General features: G+C 44.1%; 1 protein-coding gene across 3 annotated transcripts in view; it reads right to left on the reverse strand.

The window, feature by feature from the left end:
- Nucleotides 1-25,040, reverse strand: part of KIRREL3 (kirre like nephrin family adhesion molecule 3) — a 741,064-nt gene that overhangs the window by 253,074 nt on the left and 462,950 nt on the right. For all 3 annotated transcript variants that reach the window (XM_083480504.1, XM_083480502.1, XM_083480503.1), the window contains 2 exons: nucleotides 20,301-20,450; nucleotides 17,152-17,301 (listed from right to left, as the gene is read on the reverse strand). In XM_083480504.1, the coding sequence (XP_083336630.1) occupies nucleotides 17,152-17,301; nucleotides 20,301-20,450 (300 nt within the window). The remainder of the gene's footprint in view (nucleotides 1-17,151; nucleotides 17,302-20,300; nucleotides 20,451-25,040) is intronic.

A 25,040-nucleotide genomic window follows, 5' to 3' on the forward strand; every position in this document is an offset into this window, starting at 1 on the left:
TGGTACCTAGAGAAAACCTGTTTATTTCCCTGGGAATTTGGGAGATATTTAGTAAACTGCTAGGCTTTATGCTGGTACTTTTTGCTCTTTATTTTGAACCTTCTCTTGTTTGTTTAAGATGGCTATGCACTTGTTATATTAAAATTCTTTAATCTGTACTGTGATCTGTGGATGATGTGTGGACAAAAATGTTCTGAAACAGATAGATTAGTAAAAATAAAGAACAATATATATATATATGATTGTGACAGGGAAAAATTCTTGCCCAAATATGTACCTTAGGGGAAATTACAAGCAAAACTTCATTTTCAGGGGAATTGTGGGGAAAAAATGCATATTATACAATTAAACAGTAAAACAAGGTGACCCCTGAAAGGCTTGTATAAAAATTTAAGGTTTTGGAGCTTTCCAAAACCCTGAAGCATATTAACATGACACAGTTTTGGACAGAGAGAATTATAATGCTGCCAGAAAACCATGGAGAAAGCCTGTTTGTTTGTGGCCATTGCCCTCAGTAACCCAGAAAGTGGATGCTCAAAGAAGGTCTCTGATTCTGACCTCAGTGTGTGGGCAGGTTTGCACACATGCAGGCAGCCTAACATATAGTTTGTGACTAAACTGTATAACTGGGTCCCAAAATACACTGGCAGCCAGCAATGCTGGTATAATAATAATAATAATAATAATAATAATAATAATAATAATAATTTTATTATTTATACCCCGCCCTCCCCAGCCAAGGCTGGGCTCAGAGCGGCTTACAAGCAATAATAAAAACAAGATGAATGATTACAACTTAAAAACAAAAATAAAATACAACATTAAAATAATGGAACATTAAAATATTAAAATGTAGCCTCATCACAGGAGGAGAAAGGAAAAGAAAAAAGAAAGAGAGGGAGGGAATCAAATTGGCTCCAAGCCAAAGGCCAGGCGGAACAACTCTGTCTTACATGCCCTGCGAAAAGAAATCAGATCCTGCAGGGCCCTGGTCTCATGAGGCAGAGCATTCCACCAAGCTGGAACCAGAGTTGAAAAGGCCCTGGCCCTGGTTGAAGGCAATCTAACTTCCTTAGGGCTTGGGACCACAAGGGTGTTGCTATTTATGGACCTTGAGGCTCTCCGTGGGGCATACCGGGAGAGGCGGTCCCGTAGGTACGGGGGTCCTAGGCTGTGAAGGGCTTTAAAGGTCAAAAGCATCACCTTAAATCTGATCCTGTACTCCACTGGGAGCCAGTGCAGCTTGAAAAGCACTGGGTGAATATGCTCCCATGGCAGAGACCCCGTGAGGAGCCTCGCTGCAGCATTTTGTACCCTCTGGAGTTTCTGGGTCAGCTTCAAGGGCAGCCCCGCGTAGAGCGAATTACAGTAGTCAAGCCTGGAGATGACTGTCGCATGGATCACTGTGGCCAGGTTGGGGCGGGAAAGGTAAGGGACCAACTGCTTGATGCGGCGAAGGTGGAAAAATGTCGCCTTGGCTGTTGCTGTAACTTGCGCCTCCATGGAAAGGGAGGCGTCAAGGATTACACCCAAACTCTTAACAGAAGGCAATGGCACTAATTGGCCCCCGCAAGAGAAGGGAGTTGGTCCCTCATCCCCATGCCATCCCGACCTAGCCATAGGACCTCTGTCTTCGAAGGATTTAGTTTCAATCGGCTCCCACGAAACCATCCAGCCACAGCTTCCAAGCATCTGGTCAGTGTGTTTGGGGCCTAGTCGGTGTGGCCATCCATCAGCAGATAGAGCTGAGTGTCATCAGCATATTGGTGACAGCCCAGCCCAAAGCTCCTGATAATCTGGGCAAGGGGGCGCATAAAGATGTTAAAAAGCATCGGGGAGAGAATTGCGCCCTGCGGCACTCCACACACCAAGGAGTGGCGCGATGACATTTCCCTCCCTAGTGCCACCCTCTGTCCCCGACCAGAGATAAAAGAGCACAACCAGTTACGGGCTATGCCCTGTATCCCCACGTCTGTGAGGCGGTGGTCCAGAAGATCATGATCGACCATGTCAAAGGCTGCTGACAAATCTAAAATGATCAGCAGTCCTGACCCGCCTCGATCCAGTTGTCTATGAAGATCATCTGTTGGGCAACCAGAGCCGTCTCCGTCCCAAAACCAGGACGGAAACAGGACTGAAATGGATCTAATGCCGATGTTTCCTCCAGAAACCCACCAAGCTGTTCAGTAACCGCTCTCTCAATTATCTTACCCAGGTATGGAAGATTTGAAACTGGGCAGTAATTGGATAGGTCTAAGGGATCTAATGAATTATGACTGCCTTGTCCCCACTGTGACTCTGGTGGCCACATTTTCGACCAGTTGAAATTTGAAAAGCATTCTCAAAGCTAGCTCTATATAGCACAAATTGCAGTAGTCTAATATGGACACCACCAATGGATCAACCAAACACTGCCAGGCCTGTCTATGCCAATCCTTGGTATTAGCTCGTTTCTCAGGTGAACAGTGTCCATTGCCCAAACACCTGCAGATATATTTCAATGTCAGCACTTAGTGTTGAATGGAAGAAGTGATGGATTTGGTAGATCCAGGTATCTCTGGGAGGTGCCTACACAGTTTGATTTTCCGACCAGTGGAGACAGTTAACATCCATGAAGCAAATGAGAGATTGGAGGCACCCTCACAACATTACTTTAAAGGGTGAGTAGGTTCATTTGGGAGAAGACTGTTCTTTCTGTACCCTGGTCCACAGCAGATTAGAGGTGTAAAGGTTAAAACATGGGTAGGCAAACTAAAGCCCGGGGCCGGATCCGGCACAATTGCCTTCTAAATTCAGCCCACAGATGGTTCGGGAAACAGTGTGTTTTTACATGAGTAGAATGTGTGCTTTTATCTAAAATGCATCTCTGGGTTATTTGTGGGGCATAGGAATTTGTTCATTTTTTTCTTCAAAATATAGTCTGGCCCCCTACAAGGTCTGAGGGACAGTGGACCGGCCCCCTGCTGAAAATGTTTGCTGACCCCTGGGTTAAAACCTGTACTTTGAAACCAGAAGCTGTTTGGCTGAAGAAGCTCTGGATGAAGTCAATTTGCTGCCTTAGCAAAGGACAAGCAAAGGAACCCTCTGTTCCACATATAGAAGCTGACTAGAGTTGAATGCTACTTCAACATTGGCAATAAGGTTGCATCTTCCATGGCACCTGAGGCCAGCAGGCTAGCTAAGGGGAATGTTGCCCCAGCCTCCCAGTTTCTGCCACCTGTGGCAGTTGCCTCATTCTGCCCCTCAGTATAGCCAGCCTTGAGTTGAAGAACTCTAGCCCTGTGAAAAACAGAGGCATATGTATTCCCATAACTTGACAGGGCAGAAATTTTGTAGAAATGAATGCTGGCATGGATTTCATGTGAAGAGGATATCTTTTCCCATTTCTCTGGGAACAAAACTCTAGTCCCCTGAAGCCAATGGAGGTAAGTGATCCTTGCAGGCTCCGTTGTTTGAACAATTGGACTTCCAAAGGCTTATGGAACGATCTATTCCACCACATCTAACTGTGTAGATCTAAACCTAATGTGACACGTTCTTAAATATTTAATTAAAACACTGTCTCTCTCTTCATTTCGGAAGGGGGGGGGGAGGAGGCAGCATCAGGCCCATCAAGCTGTTGTCAGACATGAGTGGCAGGAGTTCAAAAAACAATTTAGACAGCATTTGGGGATATCTCAGGAGCAGCCACGCATAAAGTTAAAGGCTGAGCATGTGGAATTAGGCAGTTCACATTTTGGCAAGGAGAATATGGGAAGCTAAGCTAGAAAGGTGAAGGCATTTTGAGAAGACAGTAAAGGGAAGTAGAGGGAGAGGCCAAGGGAAGGCTTTGGGAGACAAGAAGACACCAGGGGGGTCTTCAAACCTTCAGGGGGATGGAGTGCTCCTGCTCAGGGTTCCAGCCAGCCATGCCCCCTTTGAGGATACACCATTCTGTTCCACTCCCTACCATGGGATTCTCCCAGGTTTGCTGATACCTCTGTCTTTTGTGCGTATGTTGCTGTATTGGCAACATAAAGACCCACAGTTAGAGAATGAATTTGCTATTAGTCCCTAGGATGCGTCAGTGCATTTCCAATGGCTGTAGGGGCTGGCAAAGCCTTTCCCAATTCAGTGTCGAAGAAAAAGAGCCAATTAAAAATGGCTACCACATAAAACTCATCTGGCACCATGGGGATGAATCAAAACCCAGTGCCAAAATGAAGAGAATGAAAGAGACCTATGCTCAGATCTCCAGAATTTTTATATATCTATATCTATTGATACAGACAATGTAAACTGGGGTGGGGTGTGGGGGTAACCTGTGGTCCTGTTGGACTCCAGTTCCATCAGCCCAAGCAAGCATGGCCAGCAGTCAGGGATGATGAGATTTAAAGCCCAACAACTTCTGGAGAGCCATGGTTCTCCAAGCCCAATGTAAAACATCCCCCGGGTAGCTCTGTTTTTGATTGGAGCACCAGTGCTGAGGCAGGGGACATTTTGCACTTGCCCCCCCACCCAGTTTTCCCATTATAAAGCAGCAAGCAAAAATTGGCATTAGCCCCACAGTGAGAGGAATTCAGGAACCATGCAGTTGTTCCTGCAGCAGGTCTAACTGCAGCTTTACACCAGGGTGTGTGCGTGTTTGATGCGGAGGATGTTACTGTGAGGGGACCATTAAGCACCCTCTTCCCCAGAACTGCTGCTCTGATCCAACCTGAAGCACACTTCTCTCCACCACTGTGGCAGCTTTAAAGAATAACTTTTTTTTAAGGAGACCTGATTGCTGATCTCTTGACTCATGTCTGTTTTGACTCTATCAGTGATAGGTACAGAGAGGATAATGAACTCCAGGTGCTAGAAATGTACTTTACTCCAAATGTGTTTTGGAAATTTCCTCCTTCAAGAGAACATTTTTCAGAATACAGTCCTACCTCGGTTCCCGAATGCCTTGGGAGTCAAACGTTCCAGCTCCTGAACGATCAAAAACTGGAAGTGAGTGTTCCAGTTTTCAAACGTTCTTTGGGAAGCTGAACATCTGACGGGGCTTCTGCGGCTTCTGATTGGCTGCAGGAGCTTCGGAAGTTGAACACTCCTGTATCTGGCTGAAGGCTTCTGGGCTTGTGAGACTGGAGTAGGAATAGGTGGATAAGTCTATTTCCCGTCCTTGTCAGTTTCACATGTGTATGTTCATGAATTCATCCTAGTCTGTTTCCAAATCAATTTAGGATTTGCTACCTCCGCCCACAAAAAAAAAACAACCCATATGAAAATCTGTATTTAAATACACAATTTCTTACAAAGCATTTAAATACTGATTATTTTTAACCTATGGAGAAATGTAACACAAAATTCAGTGGATAAGCAAACACAAAGCATAATTACCTTCCAAGCCATGCATTAGTCCAGGAGGTGTAAATTAGTTCAGTTTGCTTAAAAGTGTGAACTGAATGAAATTATCTTCCAGGGTTGAATGCAGTCTGGGAATGTCCCCAGCCAGTCTATTGATAAAACAGACTCCAAATCCGATGGAACAAGGCAGAGCTCAGACACGTTCTGGATATTATTCTACTTCTGTCAGAAGAGTAGGATTTCCGGCCTCTGCAAGAATGCCAGTATCATCTTTGCAGGGAGGGAATTGTGGATTGTTGTTTTTAAAAGTGTGGGTTTTACTGCACACCTTGAGGAGCTCTTGCAATCAGTGGCCAGCCTCTCTTAGGGAGAATATCAGTTCAGTTTGCATTTTAATGTGAACTTTCCTAATTCACATTTCCTGAAACAATGCACAGACAGAAATGCTTTCTTTCAAACTTCACACGCCTCCGGATTTTGCGTTGCAGTTCTTCAATAAAATAATGTGTAGGGCAAGAATGCATTAGGGAAATAGGATCCAAATTCAACACTGGTAGAAAGAAAATTCAAAGCCACGGTGGATATTAAGAGACCATATGAGCCAAGTTTTAATGCTTTTTTTTTCATGATTCTGAAATTGGCATTGGCATCACACACAGAGACACATACTAAGAGTTCTTCCCTAAGACTTTCTTTGACTTCAATGTAGCATTTGGATCTAGTGAAAGACACTAAATATTGTTCACTAAATATTGCACCACCCTGGCACCTGGGCATGTTCACTTGGTCGCAAGTGGCCAATAGCCAGATGCATAATGTGCCTGGTGCCTAGTGAATTTTGAACACTGCCTTCATTACATAGTTTTTGTTGCATATTGAAGACACATTTCTTTACTCTGGGCTTTGACACTTGAGATATATGCTGTTGGATCCACCCTATTCTCTTAATTGTTTTTAATATTGTATTGCAACCTGTCCTGACACCTCATGGTAAAGGGTGAGTAAGAAATATAAATATAAATATTACCCACAAGAACAATATATGCTCACTATTTGTGCTAGACCATTTCACCAATGCAATGCCACTCCCTCATGCCCATTTATTTTACTCCTACTGAAAGCCCATTAGAAGTTTGTACTTCCACATGCAGGATGCAAGGTCTGGGAAACACCCTTGACCCTGCTTTCCTCAATCAGATATTTGTGTTGCATCCAGAATCAGCCATACTTTGAATAGGTCTACTCTAAGTATGACTAACTATGGTTCCCACCCTTAGAAAACATGGAGACTTTACAAAAAATCACCCAAAGGGTGATTTCATGACTTTAAATGTCTCTAATCTGAGAACATGTGTTTAAATTTCTCTCCTTGAAGTCAATGGGATTTAATAGTGTTCTGTTCTGGCAGGATTATTCCCACTGATTGGGTTGCTGCCTATTTAATGCCCATCCCCCAACCTGGACCCAGGGGTGGAGGAAGGCGGTGCGGTGGGTGCAGGTCACCCCGGGTGTCACCACTGAGGGGGGTGACAAACTGCCGGGCAGCACTCAGCGCTGGGCCTGCAGCGCACCCGAGCCACGCGTCTCTCCTGGGAGAGATGCGGTGGCTTGGGCGTGTGCAGGCTTCGGGCTGCACAAATGGTCCGCCCACTGCCTCCCCCCCAGCTGTAGGGCAGCTGAGTGGGAGGAGGCAGGCAGACTCAGGAGGCCCCGCGGTGCGCCCTGCCCCTATGCGCGGCCCACCCCATTCCTGGGCCGCCGCCCCAGGCGCCTGAGCGGCTTCCTCCACTTGAAATTTGGACCTTCCAAATTTCAGCATCATGAATAATTTGTGCCAATATTTTTGCTATGCATACTTTAATTGTTAGATAAACTAAATTCCTTTCACAAGGTCTTGTGAACCTTAAAATTCCATTAAGGGGTTGTTTGGCTTTCCTTATTGCAACAACTGAGGTCTGATTATCAGGCAAGTAGGTCTAGGAAGCAAGTTATGTACCTAAGGATGAGAAAGAAGAAGAGCAGCTCAGGTGGCTTCCTATTATTTTCCAACACATTTTAGTTTGTTGATAGAGCAAATACCAAAATGTTGGCTTCGTTACGCAACAGGTGTTCACCTTCTGTTCTGACAATACACAAAATTGTCTTTCTAACCGAGGTCTCTTTTGGGATAACAATATCACATCATTTGAATGCAATACAATAACCATCATTTTAAAGGCACAACAAAGTCATCAGTCATATTTTAGCAATTGCACATAGAAAGGGGGAGGGCTGCAAACTTCCCTTGGCTGGTAATGAAAATGTGCAACCCAGAATTCCTTGCAATGTTACAGAGCTACTGGTGAAATTATGGTGAGCTACTAGTGAAAAGGGACACGGCTGACGCTGTGGGTTAAACCACAGAGCCTAGGGCTTGCCGATCAGAAGGTCGGCAGCTCGAATCCCCGTGACGGGGTGAGCTCCCGTTGCTCGGTCCCAGCTCCTGCCAGCCTAGCAGTTCAAAAGCACGTCAAAGTGCAAGTAGATAAATAGGTACCGCTCCAGCGGGAAGGTAAACAGCGTTTCCGTGCGCTGCTCTGGTTCGCCAGAAGCGGCTTAGTCATGCTGGCCACATGACCCGGAAGCTGTACGCCGGCTCCCTCGGCCAATAAAGCGAGATGAGCACCGCAACCCCAGAGTTGGCCACGACTAGACCTAATGGTCAGGGGTCCCTTTACCTTTACTTTACTAGTGAAAAGCAAGGGGCCCCTTAATGTTCCCAATTCCCAACCCTCAACTCCCTTCAATTTGACTCTAAACCTTAATCTTCTAAAAGCAGCACCTAAAGTCTGTCATAGAAGGTGAGCCTAGGGCTGCCCCTAGTTATTTTGTGCATTGTCACAGACGATGCTGGGTTCAACTCATTCGTCATTCATTGCCCTTACTTAAGGCTGCCTTAGCATGAAGACACCTTTTGCTTCCATCCGTTTTTGTCACTGTAGACTTGGACAGCTTTTCTCTGTCTCTCTCACTTTTGCATTAACTTTTCATTTCATGGAAAGCTCTCAAATAAACAGCATGAGCCAGCCCCACAGCTAAGCATTTTGAAGTCACATTGATTTCTACAGTAGAGGTCTAAGCACTTGCCTAGCTGTCCCATCAATGGGACTTAAAAGGGCTTATCTTTGGCTGGATCGTGCCCAGCCATAATAAATGTCAATCAATAGCCTTATTTCTAACTATATAGAATTCATTGAGAATAGCTGTCAGAAGAAAAGACCACGCTTAGCTTTAGCTTTATTGCATCCTGTACAGATTCCATCCTCCTCTTGCCTGATGTCTCCCACCAGGTGTTCAAACACTAGCCCATTGTTATAAGCACCAGGTCCCCTTTTTATTGCACAAAAGGATGACTGCAAGGCTTGGGCAGAAAGAATGCCCCATGTTATTTGTCACCCCCAACCAAATAGTTATTATAAGTAACAGGACACTGAGCAGCTCAATTCATTTCCAATTTTTCTGTTTCTAAGTTCCTAGCTGATATATTTGTTATGAATTTTGCTATTATGAATTTTTTAATAATGCTTTCCCCACTCTTCCCAAATTTATAAAGTGGCTCTCAACACACATTGATTAAAAACCAAGCAAGAAGCAATAGCCATAATTCCAACAACATATCCATAAAGAAAATAAAGAGGAAAGGAAATATAAACCCAAATACCAAAAAGGAATCAACACCACAAATGATCAGATAAAAGCCCTGCTGGATAAATAAAGTATGTTTTGACCTGGCATTTTAAAAATATGAAACTTGGTATCTTCCTACGGGAGATGTATGGGAGAGTTCATTCCACAGTTGGGGAGCCAGCACTGAAAAGACCCTCTCCTGCATTACCACCCATTTCACCACAGGAGATGGGCTCCTTTTGCAGATTTAAATATTGGGGGTGTCTGTATGGGAGAAGTTGGTTGTGACAACATCCCTCAATAAAGATAGATATGAGTGGCGTAATGTGGCAGGATTCGGGTGCTTTAAAATTAGGCACTCCCTGTCAGCAACACTTGAGAGGTCTGATATTATCTGCATATGGTAGCGTGTCCCAATATACAGCAGCAAGGAGTTCTAATAATGTGAAGGGAAAACCGCTGACCACTTATCCCTCAACCAGAAGATCAAAGTAATGATGAGGCACTTAGCATTGGAATTTAATTTAAATACACTCAATGAAGGTTAATGGATACTCTGATGAGGCACAACTCTTGGTTTCAGTCAAAACTTTTTACGGAGGTAGTTAAGAACTAACTTTACTTAAAGCCCCCACTGTAATGTGTTTCTGAATAAACTGATTTGTGTCAGGTTCCAATTTTCAACTCTCCACTCGCTCTTGATTGGATAACACTCCGCCCAGCCCTGATAGGCTTCTGGGCCCATAGGAGGAGGTTGCACACTCTGTCCATCAAATGCATCTCCCCCCATTTAGAGCTTAAAAAATTAAAATTAGCACTTGGAATTCAGATTGGAATTAAACTGGCGGCCAGCGCAGATCATTCAACACTGCTGAGCTCTTGATGACCACCAGCAAGTCCCTACACCAAGTCCCTGGGTGCCAAATTCCAAACCAGCTGGAGTTTCCAAACCATATGCAGAGGCAACCATTACAGTAATATAATTCATGTACACTATTATCTTGACTCTAAGTAGCTTTTATATACAGATGTACCTTGGTTCTGGAATGCCTTGTGACTCAAACATTTTGGCTCCCGAACGCCATAAACCTGCAAGTGAGTGTTCCAGTTTGCAAATGTTTTTTGGAAGCTGACCATCCGATGTGGCTTCCGAGGCTTCCGACTGAGTGCAGGAAACTCCTGCAGCCAATCGGAAGCCGCGCCTTGGTTTTCGAACCTTTTCGGAAGTTGAACGGACTTCTGGAATGGATTCCGTTCAAGAACCAAGGTACGACTGTATATACTTTACCAGAAGCAGCCTGGATAGCTCAGTTCATTAGAGTGTAGTGCTGATAATGACAAGGTTGCAGGTTCGATCCCCCATATGGGACAGTTGCAGACTCCTGTATTGCAGGGGTTTGGACAAGATCTTTTCCAACTCTACAATTCTATGATCCTATTTCTTCCTCATGGTTCTAAAGCAAGTGTGGGGAACCTCAGACCCAGGGGGCAAATGTGGTCCTCCAAGCTTCTATATCTGGCCCTCGTTATTCTTCCCACACTATACCCCCTTCCCTAGCTCCACCATCTCTCCCCAGGCCCTGCCATTCACTGGTCCTGCTTCATATACCCCATTGCCTGTTTAGAATGTGTCCTTGAATGCTGTCAGTGCCTTCTGCTTGCTTGGATGGTGGATGAAGAGATGTGTAGAAACTAACCTCCTGTAAAATTTGCACTTATCCACTTACGCTTCTGGTCCCACGTGGCATGTGCCCTCTGGAAGGTTGCACAGAAGGAAAGGTGCCCCCCAGGCTGAAAAACCTCCCCACCCTTGCTCTGAAGCTGCCTTCCCAGTGCTGGAGGCTGTTCTGTTAGGGCAAATGGGGCACTGCCCCACTGACCACAGCTTGCCCTTGCCTGCCTGCTTCCTCACTTACAAGTCTACAGGGGCGGCACTGTCTGTTGGCTCCCTCCCCCTCTTCCTTAGTCTCAGTGTTACCTTTCTAGAACTGAGCAGGGAGGAGGATGGGAACAAAGCTAGAATTAGTTGGCTCTGGTTGTCATTGGACCTGGCTTCACCTACTAAGAACAGTAAGAGCTGTTCAACAGTGGAATGGTCTCCTTCAGGAGGCCGTGGACTCTCCTTCCTTGGAGGTTTCCAAGCAGAGGTTGGATGGGCCATCTGTCATAGACGCTTTAGTTGAGATTCCTGAATTGCAGGGGGTTGGACTTGATGGTCCCTTCCAACTCCACAATTCTATGATTCTATGACTGTTGGTCTCCCCGCTTTCTGCCAGTCCCAATGAGCATCAGCCACAGCTGCTCCCTAGTGAAAACTCCCCAGTTAGAGGAGTTTTTGAAGTGAGCTGCCTGTGGGTGTGTAAGTAAGTGAATAGATAGACATAAATATCTATTGTGGACACAGAGCTGCTGGTCTGTTTGTATGGCAGACTAGTTTTACAGCAGCCCTAGGTACACTTTTATTGGGCTGTATTCCCCCAGAATCATCCACAGCAGTGTCACTGCCTTCTATAAATGCAGCCGGGACCCCTGTAAATAAAGAGAAATCACCGGCACTGGGGGAGATGGCTGGTCTCATTACCAGTCACCACACGAAAGGAAACAAGGCCTTGGTATCACCACCAACTTCATGAAGACAGACAATTCTTCTCTTGCTGACTCTGACATCTATGCTCTCTGCAACCTTCCCCGCCTCTGGCAAGTGCGTCATTTTCCCCACGACCGAAGTTCCATTATCCACTTTCATCTTCTAGCTTTATTGGCTTCCTGTGACTGTGTTAATGGCCCTTGCTTTGGACAAGCCCATGCAATAAGACCCCTTGGAGCATGTCATATGGTGACAGGCAGGACACTCTGAACCAAGCGGCACACAGAAAAACACTTCTAGGTAACTTCCGTTAAGACTATTAGAGACTACTTATTTGTTGTTAATAGAATGCAAAGGCTCCTGTTCCTAGGCAGGATAATCTTATTGCTATAATTCATATCCTGGCTCATTGAGAAAGAAACCTGGAGGGAACAGTAGCTAGTGGAGTGCATCTGCTGCGTCAGTAGTAGAAGGGAATGTATATTTGCATCTTGGAATATTAAAAGCGGCACCAGAAGCAAAAAAGCATAACTAGCATTGCACAAGGAAATCTGCTACACCAGCCTTCCCAACCTGGCGCTCCTTTAGATGTTTTGGGGTACAATTCTCATAATCAAGATTGGCTCTAGGGTTGGATTACACCAGGATGTAGCTCAGCTGGTAGAGCATGAAATTCTGAATCGCAGAGTTGTTGGTTCAGGCTCCATGTTGGGCATTGCAGGAAGGTTAGATTTGATGATCCTCATGATCCCTTCCAACTCTACAATTCTATGATTCTTTGATTCTACTGCAATGCACTCTATGTGGGGCTCCCCTTACACTTGATACAGAAACTGCAGTTACTGCAGATTGCTGCAGTATACCTTGCCAGCAGGAGTGAGGACCTGTGTGCAGATACACCTCTTCTCAGAGATCTACATTGGTTGCCCATTTGCTACTGGGCCAGGTGCAAGGTGTTACTGTTATTATATAAAGCCCTTAACAGCTTGGGACCAGTTTACTTGAGAGATCACCTTGCTCCATATATGCCCAATCAGCCTGTAGAACTGCTACTGTTACAGGTGACACATAATACCTGTTCTACACTTGTAATAAGCTGATCTTTAAGTGTGGCAGCACCAACATTTTGGAAGTCCTTGCCTACTGGAATCAGACAGGCACCTTCTTTGTATTCTTTCTGCACCTTCTTAAAACATATTTGTTTAGGCAAGCCCAACCAGGTCTGCAGTGCAGCTGTGCCCTTTTTGATGGCAAGAGTGTGCTTGATGTGATTGTGCAAGTTTGAAAGCACAGTAATGTACAACTACTGGCATATTCCTGCCTTTGTAAGTGTGATATCCTGTATAGCTTTTTCAAAGGACACCTAATCCTGCCCCCTACCTTAATTTTGTGCAGTGCAGTACTGAAAATATTCTACTAGATACAAAAAGCATGGCAAGTGCCAATCTTATCCATTTGTTACTCTCTGCAAAGATGCAGATCACAAGTCCAGAATTTTTAAACGGGGTGGGGTGAACTGTCATTTTCAATAGCTATTTCCTGAGGTAACACTCCTTGAAGTAATTTCATCTTCTGCTTTATTTACACATTTGAGGGTCAACTCAAACATTGAAGGAAGCAGAAAGAGAATCAACAATCTCCAGAAGATCAAAGGTTCCTGGTTCACTATTCTTTATCTGAGGATAAGTGGTCCTGTAAACAACAGAAGGTATTGCTGTGTTGTGTGGAGTACACAATTCCAGGAGAAAGAAACCCTGTGACTTGTGAGAATCACACTGGATACTATCTGGCTGTGACAAAATAATGTCTATAGCTGTTGTGAATAGCAAAAGAACTTAGCAAACGGTTAGGGTGCTCTTGCAGCAAAAAAAGCTAATTCTATTCTAGGCTGCATCAACAGAAGTTGAGCATCCTGATCAAGTGAAATAATAGTACCACTCTGTTCTGTCTTGGGCAGACCACACCTGGAATACTGTGTCCATTTCTGGGCACCACAGTTTAAGAGTCTGGAAACCAAGCCTTATGAGGAACGGTTGAAGGAGCTGGGTATGTTTAGCCTGGAAAAGAGGAGACTGAGAAGAGACATGATAGCCATCTTCAAATATCTTAAGGGCTGTCACATGAAAGATGGAGCAGGCTTATTTTTTCCTGCTCTGGCGGCTAGACCCCGAACAATTTTTTTATGTAACTGGCAGATGGAAAATTAGAAGTTGTTGTTGTTGTTATTATTATTATTATTATTGCTTCTTTCCTTTTTACTTTCCTTTCCTTTTGCTTTGCTATGTTTGGGACCTCTGTTTGGGGCCTTTATTAAGGTCCAGGGATTGTGTACTCATGCGGGTGGTAGATGGTTGATGGTGGGTCCTGGGTGGGAGACAGGGTAATGTTGGTCTCCCAGGGTGAGAGGCTTAGAGGAGAAAGGAAGGACCCCTGGTGAGAGCTGGAAGGGGCTGCTACCTTCTATGGGTGGTGGGAGCTGAGAATTGCCTTTAGGAAAAGTCTCCGTATTTTTCTTACTCTGTTCATATTTTTTGTACCTGTTTTCTTATTGTATTGTGAAAAGCTTACATAAAAATCTTATTTAAAAAAAAGGAACGAAAATCTGTCAAGGAAATACACCTGACATTTGTTCACATCATTTGTGGGGTTTTTTAAGCCTGAAAATTATATGTAGTTATTTTTTTCTACGTGGCTTCGGTGTTTCCTTTGCATTGAAATGAATAAGCAGTTATGTAAGGTACATGAGCTATGTTAAATGGTGGACAGTGAGACTAATATAGTATTTAGTGGAAAATGAACTGCAGTGGAAAGGCAACAGCGCTGATCATGACAAATACAGGTGGGAATAGAAATTGCTGTCTTCTAATATCCCAGCCTCCAAGGAAGTGTTTGTGGTTGCATCCCAGTTCAAGTCTTTACAACATGTAAAACTTCTTCCAACTTCCACAATGTGGCTCCACATTCTCAGTTCCTTTATTATTTTGCCCATCTGAACATTGACAGAAACCTTAAAGGGGTGGGGGTTGGACCGGTCATTTTGTACTCTGTCCCCTTCACAATACTCTGGCTTAACTAATCAATCCCTTGCAGAATTTCAAATCTAATCCTGAATAGCAAAACGGCATGGGCTTATAGAGGAAGGGAGCGCCGAACAGCATGTATAATGAAGTGACCAAATAATGAACCTCAAAAATAATGAAGTGCACAAATCATGACCTACCAGAGGCTGAACCAGCATGTAATGAACCGTCGAATAACAAGCACATGCTTCAACTAATTCTGGCAAAGAGGCTTTTTGAATCCAAACAATGATTTTGCTTCAAAACCGTACTTTCAGACACAGGGTTTCAATCAGATTCAAGGAACTGCTGTAGTAGGGGCACCATTACACACAAAAACTCGGACACTCAAGCATTATTTCCTTCTCGGGTAGAGCAAGGCAAAATGTTCTTTGTTGCAGTGTGCGTGTCCACCTTCTCCATCTAAGTTACTTTGCTGTTCTGGATGGGAGAGGTACTGTCAGAAAGTGAATGGGAAGGAGCAATAATAGCTGATTCCGGAAAATGCAACCGTTTGCTTAGGAGAAAGCCTTAAAAAGAAGCAACCCCACATTCCATGACAGCCTTCTTTAACTCTGGGTCCCCACATGTTGCTGGACTACGATTCCCATCATTCCTGACCAGCTTGCTGGAGGTAATGAGATGATGGGATATGTAGTCCAATGATATCTGGAGAGCAACACATTGGCTACCCTTTCACTGACCACTTCTTTTTCTTTGGTCTCTGCTTTTCTCTTCTGCTGGCCACCACAATAATCCCTTCTAGGCTTCTTCTCCAATACCATAAGCAAGGTAGCACAGGTGATTCACGCCTAGAAATCTCCGATCTTGAAATCTCCATCTAGTACCCCTCCCATGGCAAGTGAGAAAGCAACAGCTGGAGCAAACCACCCCCTGTATTCCCACTCCCCTTCATTGGCAGGCTCCTTTCATATCTTTGTGATACAGAAGAAGAGCAACTCGTTGGAATTATAATGAATGAATTTCAGCTGCTATTCTCTTTTTCATACAGACTCCACTGATAAACACTTTTCAATCATAATAACATCTCAGCTTTTAGTAGCTGCAGGGGGCTATTTCAGTGGTATATTTTTCTTGTGTGTGTTTGTACATAAATCATGCTTCTGCAAAAGCTGAGTTACACACCCCAAATCACCAGGAGTTGTTATAAATCTAAATCAGGCTCGTCAGAAAAAAAAGAAATACTTCTTAATATACCTTCCCCCTCCCCAACTGTATACTTTTGTCAAGTGCAGGAGTGGGATGAGGGTTAGAGAAAGATAGAGAGATGGGAATCATACTTTTTATTATGACCTTTCCAGCAACATTTAGAAACTCTATTTCAATGAATTACAGATACATCTAATCCCAAATACAAAAACCAAATGGTTACTCGAGATGTCAGAATCAGGAAAATAAGTGACTTGTTCCACTGCAGTTGGGTGACAAGCTACTTACACAAATCTGTGTGCTTCCTTGTGCTCATGTTTGCACATTTATTTTTATTTAGAAAATATATGTTCCCTGCCTAATTACTAAACTCTCTGAGGCAATTTACAATGGCTTGGAATTGGGGCTAAAGGGTTGGGTCCAATGCTAGTTCTAATCAGAGTAAACCCATTGAAGATGATCGATACAGCTAACTTAGGCCCATTGACTTCAGTGGGTCTACTCTGAACAGAACTTATTTGGCTACAACCACAAAGTTCATCGAACTTAGTTCCCATTGAACTAAATGGGGCGTAAGTCATTAATAACTTGATCCATTGATTTCAATGGGACTGAAGTTCAACTGACTTAGACAGGATCCAAATCAATGATTTCAAATTCTAATGAGAGAGACAAGAGTGGCTACAGAAGGATGAAAAGTGTGCACAAGCACACACACAAACACACCCCGCCTTATCTTCAGATGTGCCTGCTACCACTCTGCTTCTTGCTCTCTGAGCCATGGAAGGTTTCATACAAAATGGCGGCTGAAACAGCCGAATGGTTCTCCCTCACAGGGGCAGGACCTCCTCACCCAGACTCCTGCCACCTCTCAATGTGTTTGCAACTTAAACTACTTGCATAGTCAACACTGCACTCAGAATGGAACTACATGAAATGCTAGGCATGTGACTATAACTAGCAGCAAGCAGTCACCTCCACATTTCCCATTCTGACATCTCCACAGGCTATATCCCCACACATCCCCATTCCATAACAGTGCTTGATGTTGATAGAAAAGGGCATGCATGAGATAACCTGGGGTAACCAAACCAAAAGTGCCCTTCAGGTACTCCTGGACTCCAATTCCCATCAGCCCCACTCAGAATGGGCAATCACCAGGGATGTTATGAGCCTAAAAACACACTTGGTTTTTCATCCGCTGAAGAAACTCTCTTTTTAAGCAGTGCACATACATTCTTTCTCAATGAGCCTTTTAACTCATTTCAAGGTCAAGGAAGAAGAAGAAGAGAGAGGGGGAATTGTGCATTTTTTTCCAGTGAGAAATCAGATCCTTACCGAGAACGGTCAGCCGGGCTGGTCTGGAACGGATGGCTGCTTGAATGGCCTGGCACTCATACAGAGCATCATCTTGGAGATCTGCTCTCAGGATCTTCAGGTGATGCTCCCCTGACAGATGGTCCCCCACAACCAAGTAGCGTGGGTAACCTTTGGGGTACAAAATGCAAAGAAGAATAGAGCTGAAAAACAGCACACTGTTTGACCGAGTCTTAGCACGGTACTGACAGAAGTTGACTGCTATGGGCTTCATCTCCCCAGTTACCTATACTGTCATAGGGATAGAGACGCCCCCCCCCCAAAATCAGTCCTTCCCAAGTTTGATGATTAATGAGCTGTGAAGCCGAGGCAGCTTGGCACGCTCTCCTGTCCCCCCCCCTGCTTTGTTTTTCAAGCTATCAACAGCAGGATTTGCTCTCATGAACCACAAGAAATACAAATGAAGGGTTTGTTTGTATTTAGCTAATTAGATGACTAGCTGAGCTGGTATCGCACAAGCAAGCAGAGACCCAGCTTGCTAAAGCAGACCCAGCAAAGTTAATTGCCAAAGTTGCTCAGAATGATACGTCAGCCATATTAGCTCCTGTTACTCATTTCCTGTTCTGAACTTTGCAGAGAATGGCTATCTGAAGATATCCATAAATTTATCCATAAAGATAAATTCGCAATCAGAGGAACGTAAAGTATGTGTGTGTTATACTGTATATCCAGCTTGCTGGCTGCTTCATATTCTGGAAACTGGAAGCAGAGAGAAGTACCATGGAAAAGAAAGGAAGGAAGGAAGGAAGGAAGGAAGGAAGGAAGGAAGGAAGGAAGGAGGGAGGGAGGGATAAAATGCTTCCCCTTATACCTTCTTGACGTCATTCATTGGAACAGAGCTCAACTTTTGCAATGCTCTGAAGAAGCGCCTCTCTGATACACCAATCACCCCCATGGGTACAGTAAGAGAGTGCCTCAAATCATTGCTCTGAGGCATGGAGAAGTATTCCCATTTTACAAGAGACTCCTGAGGCCTAGAGAGAGTAAGGACTGGAATTTTTATCAGTTTCAGGCATACAAGGGGCTGAAATTCTGATTCGCACAACATAGCAAAATGATGTGGTGCTTAAACCCACAGAGGTTGCTCCATGTAACAAGCCATGCATGTGTGCACATGTATGTGCAAGGGCAATTCCCTATGCTGCTCCAGTCACTGGACCTTAATACAGAGACATGTGGATAGCTGTACAGGTAGCTGGAATAGATATCAGGAGGGGTAAGCCAGGTTAAAGCAATGCATGTTTTTGTAAACATTTTAACCAACTTACAGGTTCTATTTACAATTAAGCAGTATATAATGTTTTAAGAAATAAGGAAATTGTGGGGTGCAGAAGACTTCTTGCATTTAATGTCAGTCTTTGGTAGAGTTTGCAGACCCTCAAAGAAGCAAAGTAGCCCAGCTTTCCCACTCTCCCAAAGGCCTGCTTGGATGCTCATCAGCATCACATATGAGCAATCACATCAGCGGGAAGAGGCTGAGTTGCCAAGCCTTTCAGTTGCCAAGCATGCCATATTTATATTGTGTAGAGCCCCCTCCCATTAAATTCTGAGGGCAAATGTTTGCAGTAATCGGTAGAGCGTGAGACTCTTAATCTCAGGGTTGTGGGTTTGAGCCTCATGTTGGGCGAAAGATTCTTGCATTGCAGGGGATTGGACTAGATGACCCTCGGGGTCCCTTCCAGCTCTACGATTCTATGAGCCTCCTCTGCTTGTGGAAGGTCTCTGCATAAAGCAGGGCTCTACATCACTCCTTGAGCCTGCTCCCCTCCCTTGCATGATTGCTCACACTCATGCATGGTGACTGCATCAACAGGGTTCATGTCTCCCTATATTCCAAAGCTCTGCCACAAAAATCGCAGTGCTGGAAGAGAGGGAATCATTTCTTTGTTGGCACAATACATGGTCCCTTCCCCCAGTACATGGAGGCAAACATCGCCCAACTTAAAATAGACTAAGGGAGGCTGGGTTTGACAGCCTGTTAATAGGACTGTGACAATGTGCTTCAGTTTATCCCTTGTTGTAAACTTCTCGGAGCCTGAGCTGTCGATGAGACCGTCCCCCACATTCCAAGTTTTTACTGGAAACAATTCAGAGGCTTATGTTCTGAATGTCTTTCAGATGTTCATCAATAAAATCTAGGACCTACCATGCACCATAGTCTCCAGGAGGACTAACAGGAACTATAAAATCTCTAGTTTCCTCCATTTCCTCCATCCCTGCCATGTATGCTGGGACCCTTTTACCACTGAGTTATGGCCCCTCCCTAACTTCTCTCTCTCTCTCTCTCTCTCTCTCTCTCTCTCTCTCTCTTTTACTGCACTAGCTAACTTTTTAGTGAAGCTGAGACTCACTCAGTTCCCCCTCTCAAATACTACTTAATACATATTTCATGTTTAAGCTTCACTCGTTGTTCCAACAACCCACCTCCAAAATGGGCTGTTGTTTTCTTTCGCTGCATCTAATTTTCCAGATGCCATGCAAGTCTTTTGTGATCCCTGTTAGGTTCTATAACTTGATCATTGCAGTTGAGCATCTCAGTCTGAACTGCTGCGGGTCTTGCCCTGGTAACCTATGGGGTGTCAGCCTGTGTGCCAAAACCACCTCTGGTCAAAGGAGGGAATGGCAAGGAAATAGACTACAGCAGTAAGGATGCCTATTTACACCAATAGGCCAGAACACATCAGGGACTCAGCTACAATAGTAAAGAGAAAGCGTTTTGGATGCATTATAAACATGCAACACCAGATGGCGCTGGAGAGAGGAGAAAATTCTTGGCAATTTTCCATAGTGGTTTTTTTTCCTTTTGTTATAACAAGTTAATTTCTGACTTACTTATAGTGGTTTTTTTCTGTGTGTAGATCTACCCCAGGTGACACAGTATATAAAATGTTCCATGTCAGGCGGGCTCATTTATACAGGACACTCTGTCCTTTGTATTCCCTTGCTGGCTTTGCATTTGCCATCAGTGTTCTTCCTGTCTCCCTGCACCCCGCCTCACCCTGCCCTCGGCTTAACAGCAGCTGGAAGTGGTCAGCATTTGTTTCTCAAGCCCATATGTCATAACACGTAACAGGCGCTGCCGCTGATGTAAGCAAATCTAGAAGGCTTACTTGAGAGATCCCGGCCTACGCCGAGAGCGAGTCCATCTTTAATCCACAGCACAATTCCATTGTACTCTGGGATAGCACACAGCAGGGTCACAGGCTGCCCGGCGATCACTACCTGGTCTTGAGGTTGCTGGGTGAAAGAAGATGCTGGGCCTGCAGAAAGAGGGAAAAGGGGCGTAAATTGTTGATGCTGTTATTTATGAATTTATATACCGCTTAATGCCACAATAGACATCTGATACAAAACAAAACAAACCTCAGCAACAATGATACAAGAATTAAAACACAAATATGTCCCTCAGCTTAACTTACTTCACAGGGTTGTTGTGGGGATAAAATGGGGAGAGAGACAACCATGTATGCCACAAGGATTTCCTTGGAGGAAAAGTGCCATTTTTTATTGAGAGAGAATGGCAGCAACTTTGGTTGCTGTGAACTTACACAATATCACAGACACCAAAATGACCACTATACTCTCACCCCCCCAAAATGGGAAGACGGTATCTTGAATACAGTGGTACCTCAGGTTACATACGCTTCAGGTTACATATGCTTCAGGTTACAGACTCCGCTAACCCAGAAATAATACCTTGGGTTAAGAACTTTGCTTCAGGATGAGAACAGAAATTGTGCTCCAGCGGCGCAGCGGCAGCAGCAGCAGGAGGCCCCCTTAGCTAAAGTGGTGCTTCAGGTTAAGAACAGTTTCAGGTTAAGAATGGACCTCTGGAACGAATTGAATACATAATCAGAGGTACCACTGTATTGGTTTCAAAGTGTTGGAGGGTATGGGGCATGTCTGTACAGGTGAGTGTGCCTTATATGCCCAGGCAACCCCCACAATATCATCTCATAGGACCTCTTAGCCGACATGGAATTCTCTAAGATTCAAGGCCTATTTGGGCATTCCCCTTCACATGATTAACAACTGGATGAGAGGGAAAGTGGCGCAGGGACAACAAGCACAGCCCCCACTGTCACTTCCATGGCCTATTCTTGCCAGGAATTCCAACAACCATGTCAATGGATTTGGAACTAATATTTGCAGTTCCCATTCTTGGCCAGAGAAGGAAAGTGATGTGCCTGGCACCAGTTCAAAACACAAATCTGGACCTCTTCACAAATGTAGGAAACACGCAAAGCGGGGAATCTGGATTGTGTTCGCTGTCTCCACATATTATCTCCTGCAATTCATCTGAAAGCCTGATGGAGGCTACATATGTATAAGTTGCAAATGCATAGGTGCAAAGGACAGGGCTCTCAGGTGAAACATGTAAAGAAAGGGTCCCATCTACTGAATGGTTTGCTCCGTTTTTTACCATTGTTATTTATTAATATTTATTAAATTTATATACTGCCCTTCATTCGAAGATCACAGGGTGGTTTGTGGTATAATAACACAAAACACATAACATAATTAACAAGCCCGATACTTTTGAATTATTATTTTATTAAATCCTATACCACCCTTCATTACATAGTAACGATTAAAAACAATTACAGCCCCTCCCCAGTTTAAAAGGCTATAGGCCTGCGATAAGAGGAATGTTTTTGCCTGGTGCCTAAAGGTATTTAATGAAGGTGCCAGGCAAGCCCTCCCTATGGAGAGCATTCCACAAGTGGGGAGCCACCACAGAAAAGGCCCTGCTCTCATTTTGCCACCCTCTGGACCTCTCATAGAGGAGGCACATGATTTAGCAGTGTCTTTGGGATTAGCCCTGCTGGTAGAACAATCTGATCATTGTATTAACTCTAAAAAATTGTTAATTCTAATGGCTACTTTTATCTTCAAGCCCATCAGGGATTTTATCTTCAGACCCATCAGGGATTTTTCTTTTTGGAGGGGAAATGGTGATGCGGTGGGGGGGGGGAGTATCCTTTAAATTAGGGGTACTGCCAATACAATACTAGAAGGCTGGTGGAAATTTTGTCTATAGTGTTCAGTTTGCACAAAGTCACTCTGTTTTTTTTATAATATTTTTTTATTGCTTTTTTCCAAGGTCCAATAAATCGTCAGTAACTCAACAAAAGCGACTTTACAGAAGAAAAGAAAAAGATTAGAAAAAAAAATATTCACATTTTCCAAACAGTTTTTCATGATCCACTGGACTTCCCCACATCCTCCACACCCTGCGTTCTTTACAATAAAAAAATAACAGCAAATTGATACCTTATTTCATGTGTTTTTGTACTTTCATCTAATTGTATTTTAGATTTAAAATACAATTTAAAGTCACTCTGGGGACTCGGCTACATTAGTCAAAAAACAATGTTTTGAATGCGTTATAAACATACAACACCAGATGGCGCTGGAGAGGAATAAAACTGTGATTTTAACATTGCTTCCCCCTTTTTATAACAATTTAATTTCTGACTTATTTACAGCATTTTTTCCCTGTGAGTAGATCCACCCATGCACTGTTGTCTCCTTTTATTTTTAAAGCCAAGCAAACTAAAGGCAAAAATTTATACCTCTAAATTTACATCTATTACACGCATGATACATATAAAAGATACTCCCACGCAGAACAATATTTCGGCAGCATCTTTAAAATTAATGCATGCATATTTTAATACAGTTATATGTATACTTGTATGTGCCTGTTTATGGTCTAGTTAGTTTAGGAAAGAAATGGAGGACATTTTCCAACTGGAAAAATTCATGGCAACAGGTGCTGGAATCATACATGCTAGCAAGAGGTAACACAACTCACAGGCTTCAACTTGTTTCTGTCCATCTGGTAAGAAGCACTTCTGAGGCAGATTCACATTTCTAACCCAACATGAAAAATGGCCCAGTAGCCATTCTCCAAAGCTAGAGAAATGTCTAAACTACAAAGGGAAGGGAGGAATGAGAGGAAGAAATTTTATTATTTCTGATTGGATGATTTACCTGGCTTTACTAGGCACTAACTGCAGCACCTAAAAGCAGCCTTAGCTTTGACGTGAAAGCAGATTAGGGTTCTATTAAGGTGTTTAAAACTTTCTTTTTAAATCCCCTTAGCTAGTTTTGAATTAAGGGGAAACGTTGGGGGAAGAGAAAAGTTACAATTTTCAGCTTAAAAGTGAGGGGGGAAATTCACAGGATATAAGTCCTGTTCATAAATAACTCTCGCCATTGAATGAACAAAAGCTCAGCATGGGTCTAGTCCTCCTTGAGGAAGAGCCGTGCAGATGGAGTAGAGGGGGAGAGCCAACAATTATAAATCCCAAACTTAAAAGCAAACAGAATGTATCTTTTGAGCACGCTCAGTTGGCATCTGCTGTGATTTCAGCAGACTAATGAGGCCTCACCCCATTCGATGGCATCACCAGGGGGGAAAGTAAAACGGCACATATTTTTCCATGTGCAGGCTTATAGGCACTGCTGCTGCTGGGATAATATGCATGAGGGATGCGGTAAGTGGCTCATTAAGCAACTTGACAGCATCCCTTTGTACCCACAGATGAATACAAAAACTGCTCAATTATCACGAAGAGAGCCACCCCTACCGTCTAATATTAGAGGCTCCTGATTGTCTCTCCACTGTGGGCAATGGCCCTCATTTTCTTCTCCTTCTCCAATGCAGAAGGCACAGTAGAGGCCTATTGTGGAATAAAGCCACTAAGAGAACTAATTTACCACCACAGTTTAAGCAATAATCTTCCCCCTTCCCTCCAGTTTCAAAATGCAACTGATCAGCATTGGACGACGCTACACTGCAGACAAGATGGCAAGCGCGAAGCAGCGGCCTCAAGCAAACCACCGTCAAGCCATCTGCCACGACAAAAGCTGAAGAATCCACAACGCCAGAGCTGAGATGTTCCCCAGCAATTGGGATCGCTCCAGCAGACTTTTAGAAGCATGGCCAACACCATGGGAAGCATTTGTAAACTTGAAGACAAGGGGCTGCAGGTCAGTGGTAGAGTATCTGCTCTGTGTTCAATCCCCAGCATCTCCAGGTTGGGCTGGGACAGGCTCTTGTCTCAAATCCTGGAGAGCTGCTGCCAGTCTGTGTAGACAGCATTGAGCTAGGTGGACCAGCTGAATGGCCGACCATTGCCCCCCCCCCAAGGCTGCATCCTATGCCCCCCCCCAAGCTCCAAAAAATTACAGATGAAAATAGGAAGAACTTGGATGTTGAATGCCCTTCCTTACCCTTGCCATCACCACCTGAACTTCTCCACCTACAGGTATGCACACACTTTTTTATTAGCTGTATATCCCAGATTTCTTTAAGGGTGCCCCATGTAATCCATACGGGGTTCACAAGTGGTCTGTCATTCAAACATTTACCATACATGGATCTGCTTAGCTTCCAGTGAGGTTGCTGGGTCATGTGTCTTAATGTCTAAGAACCCCTTCTTCTCTTTCTGTCCCAAGTAGCCTTTCCTACAATGGACTGCACTCAACTTCCCTCTTTACAGATTCCTTAAAAAGAAAAAAGAAAATGTAGTATCACAAGAGGTCTGATTATAGCCTTATTATAGAAAAGCTGCATCTCAACTGAACTCCACATTTACTTTCTGGGTAGGGAGTTAAGGTGGTGCCCACCTTGCATGATCAGTCCTCACTGGCCTCCTTGGGTATGTGTGTTATCTTTTCTTTCTCTAAAGATTTGATTTTACTTCTGCAATCTCTGCAGTTCCCCAGAGCTGGCTGATAACTCACCCCCCCCCATGTGTGTGGTGCCATTATGACAACATAAGCATGAACATCTGAAATAGAAGGATTGGTCCTCTCACAACAATCAAAGCATGTTGTTG

The sequence above is a fragment of the Podarcis liolepis genome (genome assembly GCF_965112155.1).
Source record: "Podarcis liolepis genome assembly, chromosome: 16".
Classification (NCBI taxonomy): Eukaryota; Metazoa; Chordata; class Lepidosauria; order Squamata; family Lacertidae; genus Podarcis; species Podarcis liolepis.